The 14,455-nt window shown below is 42.3% G+C and overlaps 1 protein-coding gene across 2 annotated transcripts; it reads right to left on the bottom strand.

The window, feature by feature from the left end:
- Nucleotides 1–55: 55 nt before the first annotated feature.
- rbck1 (RanBP-type and C3HC4-type zinc finger containing 1) lies at nt 56–14,183 on the bottom strand. 2 transcript variants are annotated; one of them, XM_023988755.2, is made up of 13 exons: nt 13,979–14,183; nt 13,630–13,677; nt 13,282–13,426; nt 12,587–12,683; nt 12,256–12,454; nt 11,957–12,063; nt 11,677–11,850; nt 11,319–11,479; nt 10,724–10,835; nt 10,239–10,418; nt 10,022–10,120; nt 9,546–9,689; nt 56–1,262 (listed from the first exon to the last, which is right to left on the bottom strand). In XM_023988755.2, exons 2-13 carry the CDS (start codon nt 13,667–13,669, stop codon nt 1,182–1,184), a joined length of 1,539 nt encoding a protein of 512 aa, XP_023844523.1. In that variant the 5' UTR covers nt 13,670–13,677; nt 13,979–14,183; the 3' UTR covers nt 56–1,181. The 2 variants fall into 2 exon arrangements, with proteins under 2 accessions (XP_023844523.1, XP_023844507.1); XM_023988739.1 differs by lacking the exon at nt 13,979–14,183 and adding an exon at nt 13,850–13,972.
- Between the last annotated feature and the right edge of the window lie 272 nt (nt 14,184–14,455).

The following is a 14,455-nucleotide window of genomic DNA, read 5'->3' as shown; positions in this document are numbered from 1 at the left end:
CTAAGGGCTAAAAATTACTCAAAGCAGCAGACAGACAACACAAACCTTCAAGCAGTAAGAGTTAAACCCCTTTATTCTGGATCATTCATCAAGAAAAGTTGTGTTCTTTTCCCTAAAGTAAATAATGCTTTACATTCGCCAAACAAAATAGTAATTGTGCCCTGCAATGGTATCATCCTTCGAAAAAGTAGCTAATGAACATAGCTAAGACTTGCATTATACTGCACTGTATGCAGTGTTAAAACAAGAAATTGGCTACGCTGAACAGATCGGTTTAGTTGTAGTCATCAATGATGAAAAAGTATGGATGGCTTCTGCTGGGAGTGTTCAAAAAAACACTTCCAATAAGGCTGGAGGAGTGGTCAAACCAAACTACAGAAGAATTGTGATTGTCCATTACCGCCTTTGATAGCTTACAAAATCTAACAGAACCAATGAATATGTTAAATATCCCTTCATTACAGTTGTACATGCTCAGTCCAAAGGAAAGTAAATAGTTATCCCCATTACAAGGTTACAATATGTATCTGTTTTACARTATCTCTAGTGTTAATGCTTTTAAGGTCATGACTAGAACCTTACTGCTGATGAGAAGTTAAACAATTAGCCAACATTATATTTATTTTATACATGAAAGACAATATTCAATATTCTTCCAGTGTCTAAGACTCTTGCCATTTAACAAAACAGAAACGTGCATCTCAAAGAAAACAATAAGCGTCTTGAATTTATATCACAACCCTGTTTTGTTTAAATGGAGTGTCTCCTGTCAGATATAGGTGGTTATACGCCTCTAACATAATATTTAACAATTGTCCTACATGTAGAGAGCAAAACATTTATATAAATCTTCTAACTAGGTAATAAAATGTGTGTTACACCAACGTCAATTGAACCATCAATTAAACACCGCCCAGGGATAATTTGTGTTCAAAGTAATATAAAAGGCCTTTGGAAGTAAGACTAGCCAGTGTCTTCACAAAGGACTGAATAACTTGAGATCCATGTGCAGAACTAAAGTTTTTACCCAAATCACCCCTTAACATCAGTGCATGATTTTTTTCAGGGTAGTCCAGGTTAGGATTACTGAGAGAAAAATAGTCTCCTTGCCTCACAGGACACTGAGTGTGCCCCGATATGGACTACCCATCCAGCACCATGTTGAGATGGAGTGGGGCCCCTCAGTGGCAGTTCTGGCAGTTAGGGTGGCAACGCGCCCCATCGAATCGACATCCACAGCCTCCTGAGTTGTCCCCAGAACCCTGCAGAGAGGCATCAGATATGTAAGGAATAATCAACGAGTTCCAAGATGCACTAGCGGAGTGGAACTGACCAACACAAAGTTGCATTATTTTCCAGAGAACGCATTGAGCCCCGAGTTGATTATCCCTCATACCATGGCTATAATTTAACACATTAGTCACTAGAAATGAGTTTGTTTACAAGAGTGTGACAGTAGTTGCCTTGGTAACCAAACAACAGACTTGCTAGTTTAGCTAACTAAACCATCAATCAATTAAATGTATTTATAAAGCCATTTTTACATCAGCTGATGACAACGTGCTGTATAGAAACCCAGCCTAAAACCCCAAACGGCAAGCAATGCAGGTGTCCTAGCTTGCTATTATGAAAATTGAATTCAACAATGCCAATAATGTTTTCAATTATACTTTTGCTTTCAAAAGCAGCTCAAACATAGAACATGTAGGAACGAACTATAGCCATTGAATTCTACTGCGCAAATATACCGTGCATTATGGGGAAATAATGCRCGCTCTAGAATGCCCTTCAAGCCAATCAGAAATGAGTATTCAACAATGCCATGGTACAAACTTTTCAATACACTCAGTTCTACAGGATATGCAAAGCCTTATAGTACTGTACCATGTATTTAACACCAAAGCAGTACTGGATTGAGGTAGGTCAGTTAATAATATATATTTTTTGTATTATCACTATATTAAAATCTGATGGATTCTATCTGACCTGAGATATCTGAATGACTTAATAAAGAGTATAGCATTCAAACTGGGCATGGTAACTTTCAAATCTTTTGGTGACCATAGTGATATACTGCAGTGCTTTCGGAAAGTGTTCAGACCCCTTGACTTTTTCAAAATGTTGTTACGTTACARCCTTATTCTAAAATAGATTAAAGAAAAAGAAATTCAGCAATCTACACAGAATATACCATAATGACAAAGCGAAAACTGTTTTTTAGACATTTTTGCAAGTATACAAATTATTTTTTAAACCTTGAATGACTGGTACTGTAAGTATTCAGACCCTTTGCTATAAAAGTTGAAATTGAGCTCAGGTGCATCCTGTTTCCATTGATCATCCTTGATGTTTCTACAACTTGATTAGAGTCCACCTGTGGTAAATTCAATTGATTGGACATGATTTGGAAAGACACACACCTGTCTATATAAGGTCCAACAGTTGACAGTGCATGTCAGAGCAAAAACAAGCCATGAGGTCGAAGGAATTGTCCGTATAGCKCCGAGATAGGATTGAGTCGAGGCACAGATCTAGTGAAGGGTACCAAAACATTTCTGCAGCATTGAAGGTCCCCAAGAACACAGTGGCCTCCATCATTATTAAATGGAAAAAGTTTGGAAACAACATGACTCTTCCTCGAGCTGGCCGCCCGGCCAAACTGAGCGATCGGGGGAGAAGGGCCTTGGTCAGCGAGGTGACCAAGAACCCAATGGTCACTCTGACAGAGCTCTAGAGTTCCTCTGTGGAGATGGGAGAACCTTCAGGCCTTTATGCAGTGGTGTAAAGTACTTAAGTAAAAATACTTTCAAGTACTACTTCAGTAGTTTTTTTGGGTATCTGTACTTTACTATTTATGTTTTTTACAACTTATACTTCACTACATTCCTAAAGAAAATWATGTACTTTTTACTCCATACTCCATTTTCCCTGAAGAACTTCTTACRTTTTGAATGCTTAGCAGGACAGAAAAATGGTCCAATTCACACACTTATCAAGAGAACATCCCCGGTCATCCCTACTGCCTCTGATCTGGTGGACTCACTAAACACAAATGCTTAATTATGTCTGAGTGTTGGAGATAGCCTGTCTATCTGTAAAAAAAAAAGACATAAAAACAAGAAAATGGTGCTGTGTGGTTTGCTTAATATCAGAAATTAGAAATTATTTATACTTTTACTTTTGATACTTAAGTTAAGTAGATTTAAAACCAAATATTTTTAGACTTTTACTCAAGTAGTATTTTACTGGGTGACTTCCACTTTTACTTGAGTCATTTTCTATTAAGGTATTGTTACTTTTACTCAAGTATAACAATTGGGTACTTTTTCCACCACTGCATTTATGGTAGAGTGGTTAGACGGAAGCCACTCCTCAGTAAAAGGCACATGACAGCCCGCTTGGAGTTTGCCAAAAGGCACCTAAAGACTCTCGGACCATGAGAAACAAGATTCTCTGGTCTGATGAAACCATGATTGAACTCTTTGGTATGAATGCCAAGCACCACGTCTGGAGAAAACCTGGCACCATCCCTACGGTGAAGCATGGTGGTGGCAGCATCATGCTGTGGGGATGTTTTTCAGCGGCAGGGACTGGGTGACTAGTCAGGATAGGGTAGTAATGGCGCTGGAGGAGATGGCTTCTGTTTTATGGGCTCTTAACCAACTGCGCTATTTTGTTAGTTTTTTCGCATTGTTTGTAACTTATTTTGTACATAATGTTGCTGCTACCATCTCTTATGACTGAAAAGAGCTTCTGGACCCTAGAACAGCGATTACTCACCTTGAACTGGACAAATAATTCTTCTTTAATGAGTCGGACGAGAGGGATTTACTCCAGACACCCGACGAGGCCCTCATCCMCGTCATTCGCGGGAGAAAAAGATGGAGATATCGCGGAAGGAGATCGGGGTGCCTTGTAAGGATCCGGCGACGAGTGGCTAATCTGCCWTTGMCATCGGTACTATTGGCCAACGTACAATCGCTGGATAATAAAGTGAACGAACTACAAGCACGTATATCCTACCAACGAGACATTAAAAACGGTAATATCTTATGTTTCACCGAGTCGCGGCTGAACGATGACATGAATAACATACAGCTGGCGGGTTACACACTGTATCGGCAGGATAGAACAGCAGCCTCTGGTAAGACAAGGGGTGACGGTCTATGTATATTTGTGAACAACAGCTGGAAAACGATATCTAAGGAAGTCTTGAGGTTTTGCTCACCTGAGGTAGAGTATCTCATGATAAGCTGTAGACCACGCCATCTACCAAGAGAGTTTTCATCTATATTCTTTGTAGCTGTCTATTTACCACCACAAACCAATGTTGGCACTAAGACCGCACTCAATGAGCTGTATTCCGCCATAAGCAAACAGGAAAACGCTCATCCAGGGAAACGTAAATCCATTTTCACCTCATTTCTACCAGCATGTTAAATGTGCATCCAGAGAGAAAAAACTCTAGACCACCTTTACTCCACACACAGAGACGTGTACAAAGCTCTCCCTCGCCCTCCATTTGGCAAATCTGACCATAATTCTATCCCCCTTATTCCTGTTTACAAGCAAAAACTAAAGYAGGAAGCACCAGTGACTAGGTCAATAAATAAGTGGTCAGATGAAGCAGATGCTAAGCTACAGGACTGTTTTGCTAGCACAGACTGGAATATGTAATGGGATTCTTCCGATGGCATTGAGGAGTACACCACATCAGTCAATGGCTTCATCAATAAGTGCATCGATGACGTTGAACCCCCACAGTGACTGTACGTACATACCCCAACCAGAAGYCATGGATTACAGGCAACATCCGCACTGAGCTAAAGGGTAGAACTGACGCTTTCAAGGAGCGGGACTCTAATCCGGAAGCTTATAAGAAATCTTGCTATCCCCTCCGACGAACCATCAAACAGGCAAAGCTTCAATACAGGACTAAGATCGAATTGTCCTACACCGGCTCAGACGCTCGTCGGATGTGGCAGGGCTTGCAAACTATTACAGACTACAAAGGGAAGCACAGCCACGAGCTGCCCAGTGACACAAGCCCACCAGATGAGCTAAGTTATTTCTATGCTCGCTTCGAGGCAAGTAACACTGAAACCTGTATGAGAGCATCAGCTGTTCCGGATGACTGTGTGATCACGCTCTCCGTAGCCGATGTGAGTAAGACCTAAACAGGTCAACATTCACAAGGCCGCAGGGCCAGACGGATTACAGGACATGTGAATGAGCATGCGCTGACCAACTGGCAAGTGTCTTCACTGACATTTTCAACCTCTCCCTGTCTGAGTCTGTAATACCAACATGTTTCAAGCAGACCACCATAGTCCCTGTGCCCAAGAACACTAAGGTAACCTAACTAAATGACTACTGACCCGTAGCACTCACGTTTGTAGCCATGAAGTGCTTTGAAAGGCTGGTCATGGCTCACATCAACACCATTAACYCAGAAACCCTAGWCCCACTCCAATTTCCATACGGCCCMAACAGATCCACAGATGATGCAATCTCTATTGCACTCCACACTGCCTTTCACACCTGGACAAAAGCAACATCTATGTGAGAATTCTATTAATTGACTACAGCTCAGCGTTCAACACCATAGTGCCCTCTAAGCTCATCACTAAGCTAAAGACCCTGGGACTAAACACCTCCCTCTGCAACTGGATCCTGGACTTCCTGACGGGCTGCCCCCAGGTGGTAAGGGTAGGTAACAACACATCTGCCATGCTGAGTGTGTGCTCAGTCCCCTCCTGTACTCCCTGTTCACTCATGACTGCACGGCCAGGTACAACTCCAACACCATCATTAAGTTTGCCGATTACACAACAGTGGTAGGCCTGATCACCGACAACCACAATACATTGTATAGGGAGGAGATCAGAGASCTGGCCGTGTGGTGCCAGGACAACAACCTCTCCCTCAACGTAATCAAGAMAAATGAGATGATTGTGGACTACAGGAAAAGGAGGACCGAGCACACCCCCATTCTCATCGACCGGGCTGTAGTTGAACAGGTTGAGAGTTTCAAGTTCCTTGGCGTCCACATCACCAACAAACKAACAYGGTCCAAGCACACCAAGACAGTCGATGAAGAGGGCACGRCAAAACCTATTCCCCTCAGTAGTCTGAAAAGATTTGGCATGGKTCCTCAGATCCTCAAAAGGTTATACAGCTGCACCATCGAGAGCATCCTGACTGGTTGCATCACTGCCTGATATKGCAACTGCTCGGCCTCCGACCGCAAGGCACTACAGAGGGTAGTGCGTACAGCCCAGTACATCACTGGGGTCAAGCTTCCTGCCATCCAGGACCTCTATACCAGGCTGTGTCAAAGGAAGGCCCTAAAAATTGTCAAAGACTCCAGCCACCCAAGTCATAGACTGTTCTCTCCATACCGCACGGCAAGCGGTACCAGAGCTTCAAGTCTAGGTCCAAGAGGCTTCTAAACAGCTTCCAAGCCATAAGACTCCTGAACATCTAATCAAATGGCTACCCAGACTATTTGCATTGCCCCCCCCCCCCCCCCCCTATTTTACGCTGCTGTTACTCTCTGTTTATTATCTATGCATAGTCACTTTAATAACTCTACCTACATGTACATATTACCTCAATTACCTCGACTAACCGGTGCCCCAGCACATTGACTCTGTACTGGTAACCCCTGTATATAGCCTCACTATTGTTATTTTACTGCTGCTCTTTAATTATTTGTTACTTTTATTTCTTATTTTTTGGGGTATTTTTCTTAACTGCATTGTTGGTTAAGGGCTTGTAAGTAAGCATTTCACTGTAAGGTCTACACCTGTTGTATTCGGCGCATGCGACAAATACAATCTGATTTGATTTGAATGAGGGAAAGATGAATGAAGCAAAGTACAGAGATTCTTGATGAAAACCGGCTCCAGAGCACTCAGGATCTCATACTGGGGCAAAGGTTCATCTTCCAACAGGACAACGACCCTAAGCACACAGCCAAGACAACTCAGGAGTGRCTTWGGGACAAGTCTCTGAATGTCTTTGAGTGGCCCAGCCAGAGTGGCCCGGACTTGAACCTGATCGARCATCTCTGGAGAAACCTGAAAATAGCTGTGCAGSGACGCTCCCGATCCAACCTGACATAGCTTGAGAGGATCTGCAAAGAATGAGAGAAACTCCCCAAATACAGGTGTGCCAAACTTGTAGCGTCATACGCAAGAAGACTCAAGGCTGTAATCGCTGCCGAAGKTGCTTCAACAAAGTACTGAGTAAAGGGTCTGAATACTTATGTAAATGTGATATTTCCATTTTTWGTTTTTTATAAATTAGCAAAAATGTCTAACATCCTGTTTTTGCTTTGTCATTATTGGGTAATGTGTGTAGATTGATGAGGGGGAAAAAAYTATTTAATCAATTTTAGAATAAGGCTGTAACCTAACAAAATCTGGAAAAAGTCAAGGGGTCTGAATACTTTCCGAAGGCACAGCCCTTCAAATTAGTGGTTTTGGCTATTTCAGCCACACCTGTTGCTGACAGGTGTATAAAATCAAGCACACAKCCATGCAATACACAAACAATGGCAGTAGAATGGCCTTGCATGCTGACCATACCGGCCGCGTCRCGTGAGCGATGCAAAATAAATTTACACAKCCATGTTATTCAATCATTGCACCCACACTGCTCGCGCGTGCCAACGCGTGTCTGCGTTGCCAGACGCTAAAATAAAAGTTGATTMTATTTGTGACGCAGAACGCGCTGCAAGTCCTGCCTCTCCCATCTCCTCGTTGGTTTTTAGAAGCATATAYCCACRTGCCATCTTCTCATTGGTTTTTAGGAACATATACCCACGGGGGTGATTGAAAGATGAACTGAGGTCGGTTGTGGTARTGCACCTTATTATGAAAGTTAGTTGCCAAAAGCCATATAGTCCAAAGAAGAAAAATAATCCTGGAAGTAGGAGAGATGACTAAAAACGATTCAGTTGACTGTTTTATGTGTAGATKAATTGTCTGAGTAGAGGACCTTGTGCATTTCAGGTAAAATAACAACTCAATGTTTATATCCCAGGACAAATTAGCTAGCAACAGCAAGCTAGCTAGCTAAATTGCCATAAATGTTTAATGCTTTTCGACCTGTCCCCAAATTAATATAATTGGTTCAGAGTTTGTTTTGATATTTCAACCTGCATGTCGTGATCACCTTTGATGTGTGGGGACAAAATCAATTTGCGCACGTTGGCGCACGCACGCATGCGTCCGGTTTGGGCATGGTGTAACTGAAGAGCTCAGTGACTTTCAACATGGCACCGTCATTGGATGCCACCTTTCCAACAAATCAGTTCGTTAAATTTCTGCCCCGCTAGAGCACTATAAATGCTGTTATTGTGAAATAGAAACGTCTAGGAGCAATAAAGGCTTTGCCATGAAGTGGTAGGCCACACAAGCTTACAGAACGGGACCGGCGAGTGCTGAAGCGCGTAAAAATCGTCTGTCCTCGGTTGCAACACTCACTACYGAGTTCCAAACTGCCTCTGGAAGCAATGTTAGTACAAGAACTGTTCGTCGGAAGCTTCATGAAATGAGTTTCCATGGCTGAGCAGCTGCACACAAGCCTAAGATCACCATGCGCAATGCCAAGCATCGGCAGGAGTGGTGTCTAGCTCACCGCCATTGGACTCTGGAGCAGTGGAAACACGTTCTCTGGAGTGATGAAACACACTTCACCATCAGTCCGACAGACAAATCTGGGTTTGGCGGATGCCAGGAGAATTCTACCTGCCCCAATGCATAGTGCTAACTGTAAAGTTTGGTTGAGGAGGAACAATGGTCTGGGGCTGTTTTTCATGGTTCGGGCTAGGTCCATTAGTTCCAGTGAAGGGAAATTTTAACACTATAGCATACAATGACAATCTAGACGATTCTGTGCTTCCAACATTGTGGAACAGTTTKGGGAAGGCCCTTTTTTGTTTCAGCATGACAATGCCCACGTGCACAAAGCGAGGTCAAGCCCATCAAACACCTTTGGGATGAATTAGAACGCAGACTGCGAGCCAGGCCTAATCGCCCAACATCAACGCCCGACCTCACTAATGCTCGTGGCTGAATGGAAGCAAGTCCMCGCAACAATGTTCCGACATCTAGTGGAAAGCCTTCCCAGAAGAGTGGAGGCTGTTATGGAAGCAAAGGGGGGACCAACTCCATATTAATGAGATGTTCGACGAGCAGGTATCCACATACTTTTGGTCATGTAGTGTATGTTTGAAATGGAGCCATAGGGTAGGTCTAAGAAGAATGGTCTAGCACGGCGAGGTATTAGAGTGGGGAGGAAGTARCTGTAAGAGTACAGTTCGGTTTAACTGAAGGGCAAATCAAACGAAACGCCAACGAGTGTTTACAAGCTGGAATTAGAATGCATGGTAGTGAATGACAGAAATCAGACGGGCCGCGAGCGTCGATGCCGTCAAAATCGTCATGCGCTTCAAATTAGAAAGCAAATATATTTTCCTCGCGTCGAACGAGCAACGCTCATTCGTGTTTCGTTTGATTTGGCCTTAACTGTCTTACGTTTGGTCCCCAGCGAGCCTGCTTGGTGACCCAGCAGATCTCCGTCTTACACATCAGGCAGCAGATCCAATCACAGCCATCCTTCTTCTGAACTATGACCTTACACTTAGGACAGTGCATGGCCTCCCCGTTCTGCAGTAAGGACTATCGAAGAAGACAACACGAGCTCCAGGTTAGGTTTACCCATAGATATCATATCACAGTGCAGTCGTATAATAACCCAATAGTGGGTTTAATCAAGATTAGGTATACCTGTAGACTTCACATATGGTTTCGGTAGTGTAATAGGCTGACAGTATGTGTAATCTAAACCCATAAGCTTCATATTTCAGTTCAAAACTATAATAGGCCAMTACTATGTTTCACCCCCAAAAAACAGACTTCAAATAGCAGTTCAGTAGTGTAGTATGTCATGTTCAATCCAAGACAGTGCTATATCACTGAAAGGGAATACTATCTGCCTGTTACCACATTACCTCCAGCATCTGTGTGGTCTGTTTGGCAGCAACGTCGTTCTCAGCTCTGATCCGGAGATCATCTTGATACTCCTTGCAGTTCATGTCTTTGTGGATGGCCTTAAAAAGAGGTTGACAAAAAGGTTGTTGGCCAAGCACCTATTGTTATCGTCATAATTTATTTTAGCATTCAAGGGGGGACAAAGGAGGAAGAGTAAGAGAGAGAAAGTTGACATACCTTGCAGAGGAGGCAGTTGGTCTCTTTGCAGAGCTCACAAATAAACTCATTGACTTCGTCCTCAAAGATGCACCAGCCAGCGCAGTCGGGCGTTTTGCAGTGGTAGCTGTTCTCACTCCGCGTCTCAGCAATACTGAGCCTCAGCTCTAGAAGCTTCTGGTGCTCCTCCTGAGAGAGAAGCTAAAGAGACAAAGAACAGGACACTGTAGGGTACAATGGAATGGATTAAATATATGTTATGGTGATGAATATCTTTCACAAAAATCATCTTTGGGTCTTTGAAAAGCACTATATAAATGCCATGTATTATTTGTATTATTTATTATTATTATAAGCACCCTACATAAATGATACAAGGCATTATCATCACTTGATACAGAGAGCTATAGTGAGATAGCCTGGGTACAGTTCTGTTTTTCCTTTAGCCAACAAAGCATAAACTGACTGGCTGCCAGGCTAATGGCGAGAGCACCAGCAGGACTCACAGATTGGATCTCCCTGTCCTGCAGCTTACGATCACAGCTGTAGTCTTCATCCCCATAAGGGCAGGTCACCTCTGGATCCATGCTATTCACTATGGTTCCTTTAAGACACTCCCTGTTTAGAGAAAACACGCAAATAAGAAGGCATTTAACCTGTATATGTCTCAAATTATTTAATTATTTAGATGGTYGTTTTTTATTTATTATAGATAAAACATTTATGGGAACATCTCTAATATTGATACAAGGTCAGTAAGTATTTAATTTCTATATTATTAATAGCAGTGGAGCGACAGTGATCTACTCCAGAGAGTACCAGCCAGGGCTGTGTCTCAATAGTTGTAGCTTTGTTTCCTCGTGCATGAGGATGTGCATGTATACATATTCTCTGCTATCTACTTTGTTTTAATTATTATTTTGGGTATAGGGGATGGTCCCTTGTTTTTTTTCAAGCGTTCACAGAGGGTTTAAGTAAAATATATTTTGCTGAAGGGAGGGCCGTCCATTTTCATTTCAGAGAGGTCCGATTTTCTCCATGTAACCCCTATTATAAATAATGTTTACTCCCTTACTTAGATGTAGCCAAGATGTGTTATACCTGCAGAAAACATGCAGGCACTCCCGCAGTGTGGCTCCCTCCCCTGGCGGAATGGAGCAGAGGCAAATAGGACAGTCCAGCTCCTCTGTGTTGGGGACGAGGCTGTGGGCGTCTGTTTCCACCAGACTCAAGAAATTCCTCTCCCGCTCTTCCTCCAATGCCTTCATCGTCTCACAGCAACAGAGCGGTAAAATTAAGGGAACGCTGTCTTTCTCATTTAATAAGGTGGCTACACACATTAGAACAGTCATACCAAGTGTATTTTTAKCTATATGTAATTATGACATGATTGTCACGAAAATCTGAGTAACACGTGTATATCACATATCTTGCAACTCATATCTTGTTTAAAGCATACCTGCTGGTACTGTAGATTGGCAATCTCCTCTAGCTGGAGTCTCTGGACCTCCTGCTCATCAGGCTGGTAAACCTCAGGTACTTTATAATCTTCTGGTCTTTCAGACCCACACATCTCACAGCCCGGCCTCGTTGGCTTGTTAGCATAGGTGCAYACAGAGCATGACCAACCCACCTAGTTGTCCCCACACACATATGCAAGCACACATTATTGTAGAAACGGGCATGGTTATCGTATATGTATACAATGAGTCATTGCACAGTTTGCATTATAATCTTACCTGAGGCTTTGGTTGCAGAGGAGGAGGTGCTGGGTGTTTAGTTTTGGGAGGTGGGGTTGGTCCAGTTGCTCCCCTGGCCAGTAGAGGACTCAATGACTCAATGATACCTATACCATGATGGCAACAAGTCAAAATAAAAAACATGGCYGTCTATAATGGGGGGAAATATTTTAAGGTATAGGTTGGTGTAAGTGTGCATGTGTGTGTCACAAGCTGATATGTTGACAACCTGTGCCTTGCTCAGTATACTAGGTTCTTATTGGAAGACTAAACAGTGCTGTATGACAGAGTATCCTTACTGTCTAGCCGACGGTGTTCCTCCTCCTGGTTCACTTGCTCCCGGCTGAGGTTGGCAGCCTGGGCAGACTTGATGTACAGGTAGGCTTGGTCTCCATTCTTCCTTACCCCATGGCTGTACAGAGTTTTAGAGTCCCATGCCAGACGCTTACCGATCACCCAGCTTTGCAGAGATGGATGAAATCCATAGTCAGTATTGATCTGTAGAGAGAAATTCAAGAATGCATGGGGTCTCGGTCTCTACTTTTTTTCACTGCAAATATGTGTGTTCAAGATAATGAGTAAATATCAGAGCTGTTGGTGAAAATGGGTTGCAACAACTATTTATTTTACCTTTTCTTTCAGATCTGAAATGGTCATGTCAAGTGTTACCAACAAAGTAACCGGAATATAGTTTTCTGACTGTGCATCCCCGACTCCCACCTTCAACCTGCAGCAAAGTAACCAATAGAGGTAACCKGGTCTGAATTTCTCAGCACTAAAACAACACAGTTACAAAGGTGTTACAATTKATTAAAGCTGCAATATGTCACTTTTTGGGCCAACCAACCAAATTTACATAGAAATTGGGGTTATAGATGTGTCATTCTCATTGAAAGCAAGTATAAGAAGTTCTATGTGCACTATTTCTATGCTTCACGTGCTCTTCGTATTTCCATCTTTTACTTTCGGTTTGGTACACCAGCTTCAAACAGCTTAAAATGCAATAATTTYGTTTATGGAAAATATATTTCATAGCGGTTTGAATGGTACAATGATTCTCTACACTCTACTTGTTTGTTTTAACTATTAGAATTGTAGCAACCAGGAAATGGTGGCGCGATTTCTGCATAGTGCATCTTTACGTTTTTCAAGGTAGTGAGCGATAAAGAGTAAAGTAAGTAATCCACAATCGCTTGTACCTAATAGCTTGTTACAGCCTAATTACATGTTGATTATTCCACTTGCGTTTATTCTGTTATAGGCTAATCCTATGTAATTAATGTAAAGTATGACCCAACAGAATACTACTAAATGATTCCACCTACTGAATAGAGTCTTGGGAGTAAGCCTTGCGGGAGATCATGACAGATACTGGTACACACAACTCTGCCAGCTGCTCTGAACACCTTTTGGCTTCCTCTTTGTCACCACAGCTGATGGCCTCACTCAACAACTGGGCTAGCTCCTCCGCTGCAATAGAAAAATGACATTTTCATCAATGCACAGAACACTCGATACTCAATTAAACTTGGTCAAAATTAGACCAGATATTGTACGTTTCACGTTCATATGATGTCATACTATCATTGCTCTTTGGCCGTTTATTGACCTGCCCATTTAGACATGATCAGGAAATCGGATAGGAGACTATTATGAAAACTCTTTATTCTTACCCTCTATTAAGTTGCTTGTGAAGACCTCAGGAGATGTCATAGTTAGACCTATTTTAAGAAATGACAAGAATAAGAAAGTAATGATGCAGAGAAGAATAACACACAGTGAAAAACAACATCATGTGAAACGGAAACGTTCACTTTGACAGCACTCTATCCCATAAGGAAGACCATTACTATTAATATTGTAYTGTATGCTAAACGACATGTGATACTTTACCCATAAGTATCCAGAGGCTACCAAAATTGAGAGGGAAATTTGCATAGAATGGGTCACACACAGCACAGAGTGAAGGTGGTAAAAGGCGCTCGAGCTTCAAGTTGATAAAACTGCAAATGGGTTTCTCACCTGATCAGCGGGCAGTTACGTAATAGGGCTATCAGGCTTCTTCATAGAGTTTCCTCATCTGTTGACAATTAACTTAYCTTTCTCTTGCCTCAAAATTTTACGTAATTATAGAACTTGAAACCACTTCTYTTTACGTGTAGCTACTTCATTATCAAGATTAGAAGGCTAGCTGAATGAAAAGGGAAACGAAACTTAGCTAGCTATATTCAGGAAGTACGTTTTTAAAGGATTAATTTGCATATTGCAATTTATGACATATCAGTACTGTACATAGATAGTGATGAGAGACTGCCGTTTCATAACATCCAGATAGACCAATATGTATTTTAATAATTTATGATTTGATATTTGCTTTTTGTGTGTTAACTTTAATGCAAGTGTAAGTCTACTATAAATGGACGAAGAGGGGGTGTTATTATAATACGTCATTGCATGTTTATATGGCCCCATGGCGCCCCCTCGAGGCAAAATGCGCTA

Source organism: Salvelinus sp. IW2-2015, linkage group LG1 (genome assembly GCF_002910315.2).
Source record: "Salvelinus sp. IW2-2015 linkage group LG1, ASM291031v2, whole genome shotgun sequence".
Taxonomy (NCBI): Eukaryota; Metazoa; Chordata; class Actinopteri; order Salmoniformes; family Salmonidae; genus Salvelinus; species Salvelinus sp. IW2-2015.
Note: the sequence above shows the minus strand (reverse complement) of the source record. Positions and strands in the feature narration are given on the sequence as shown.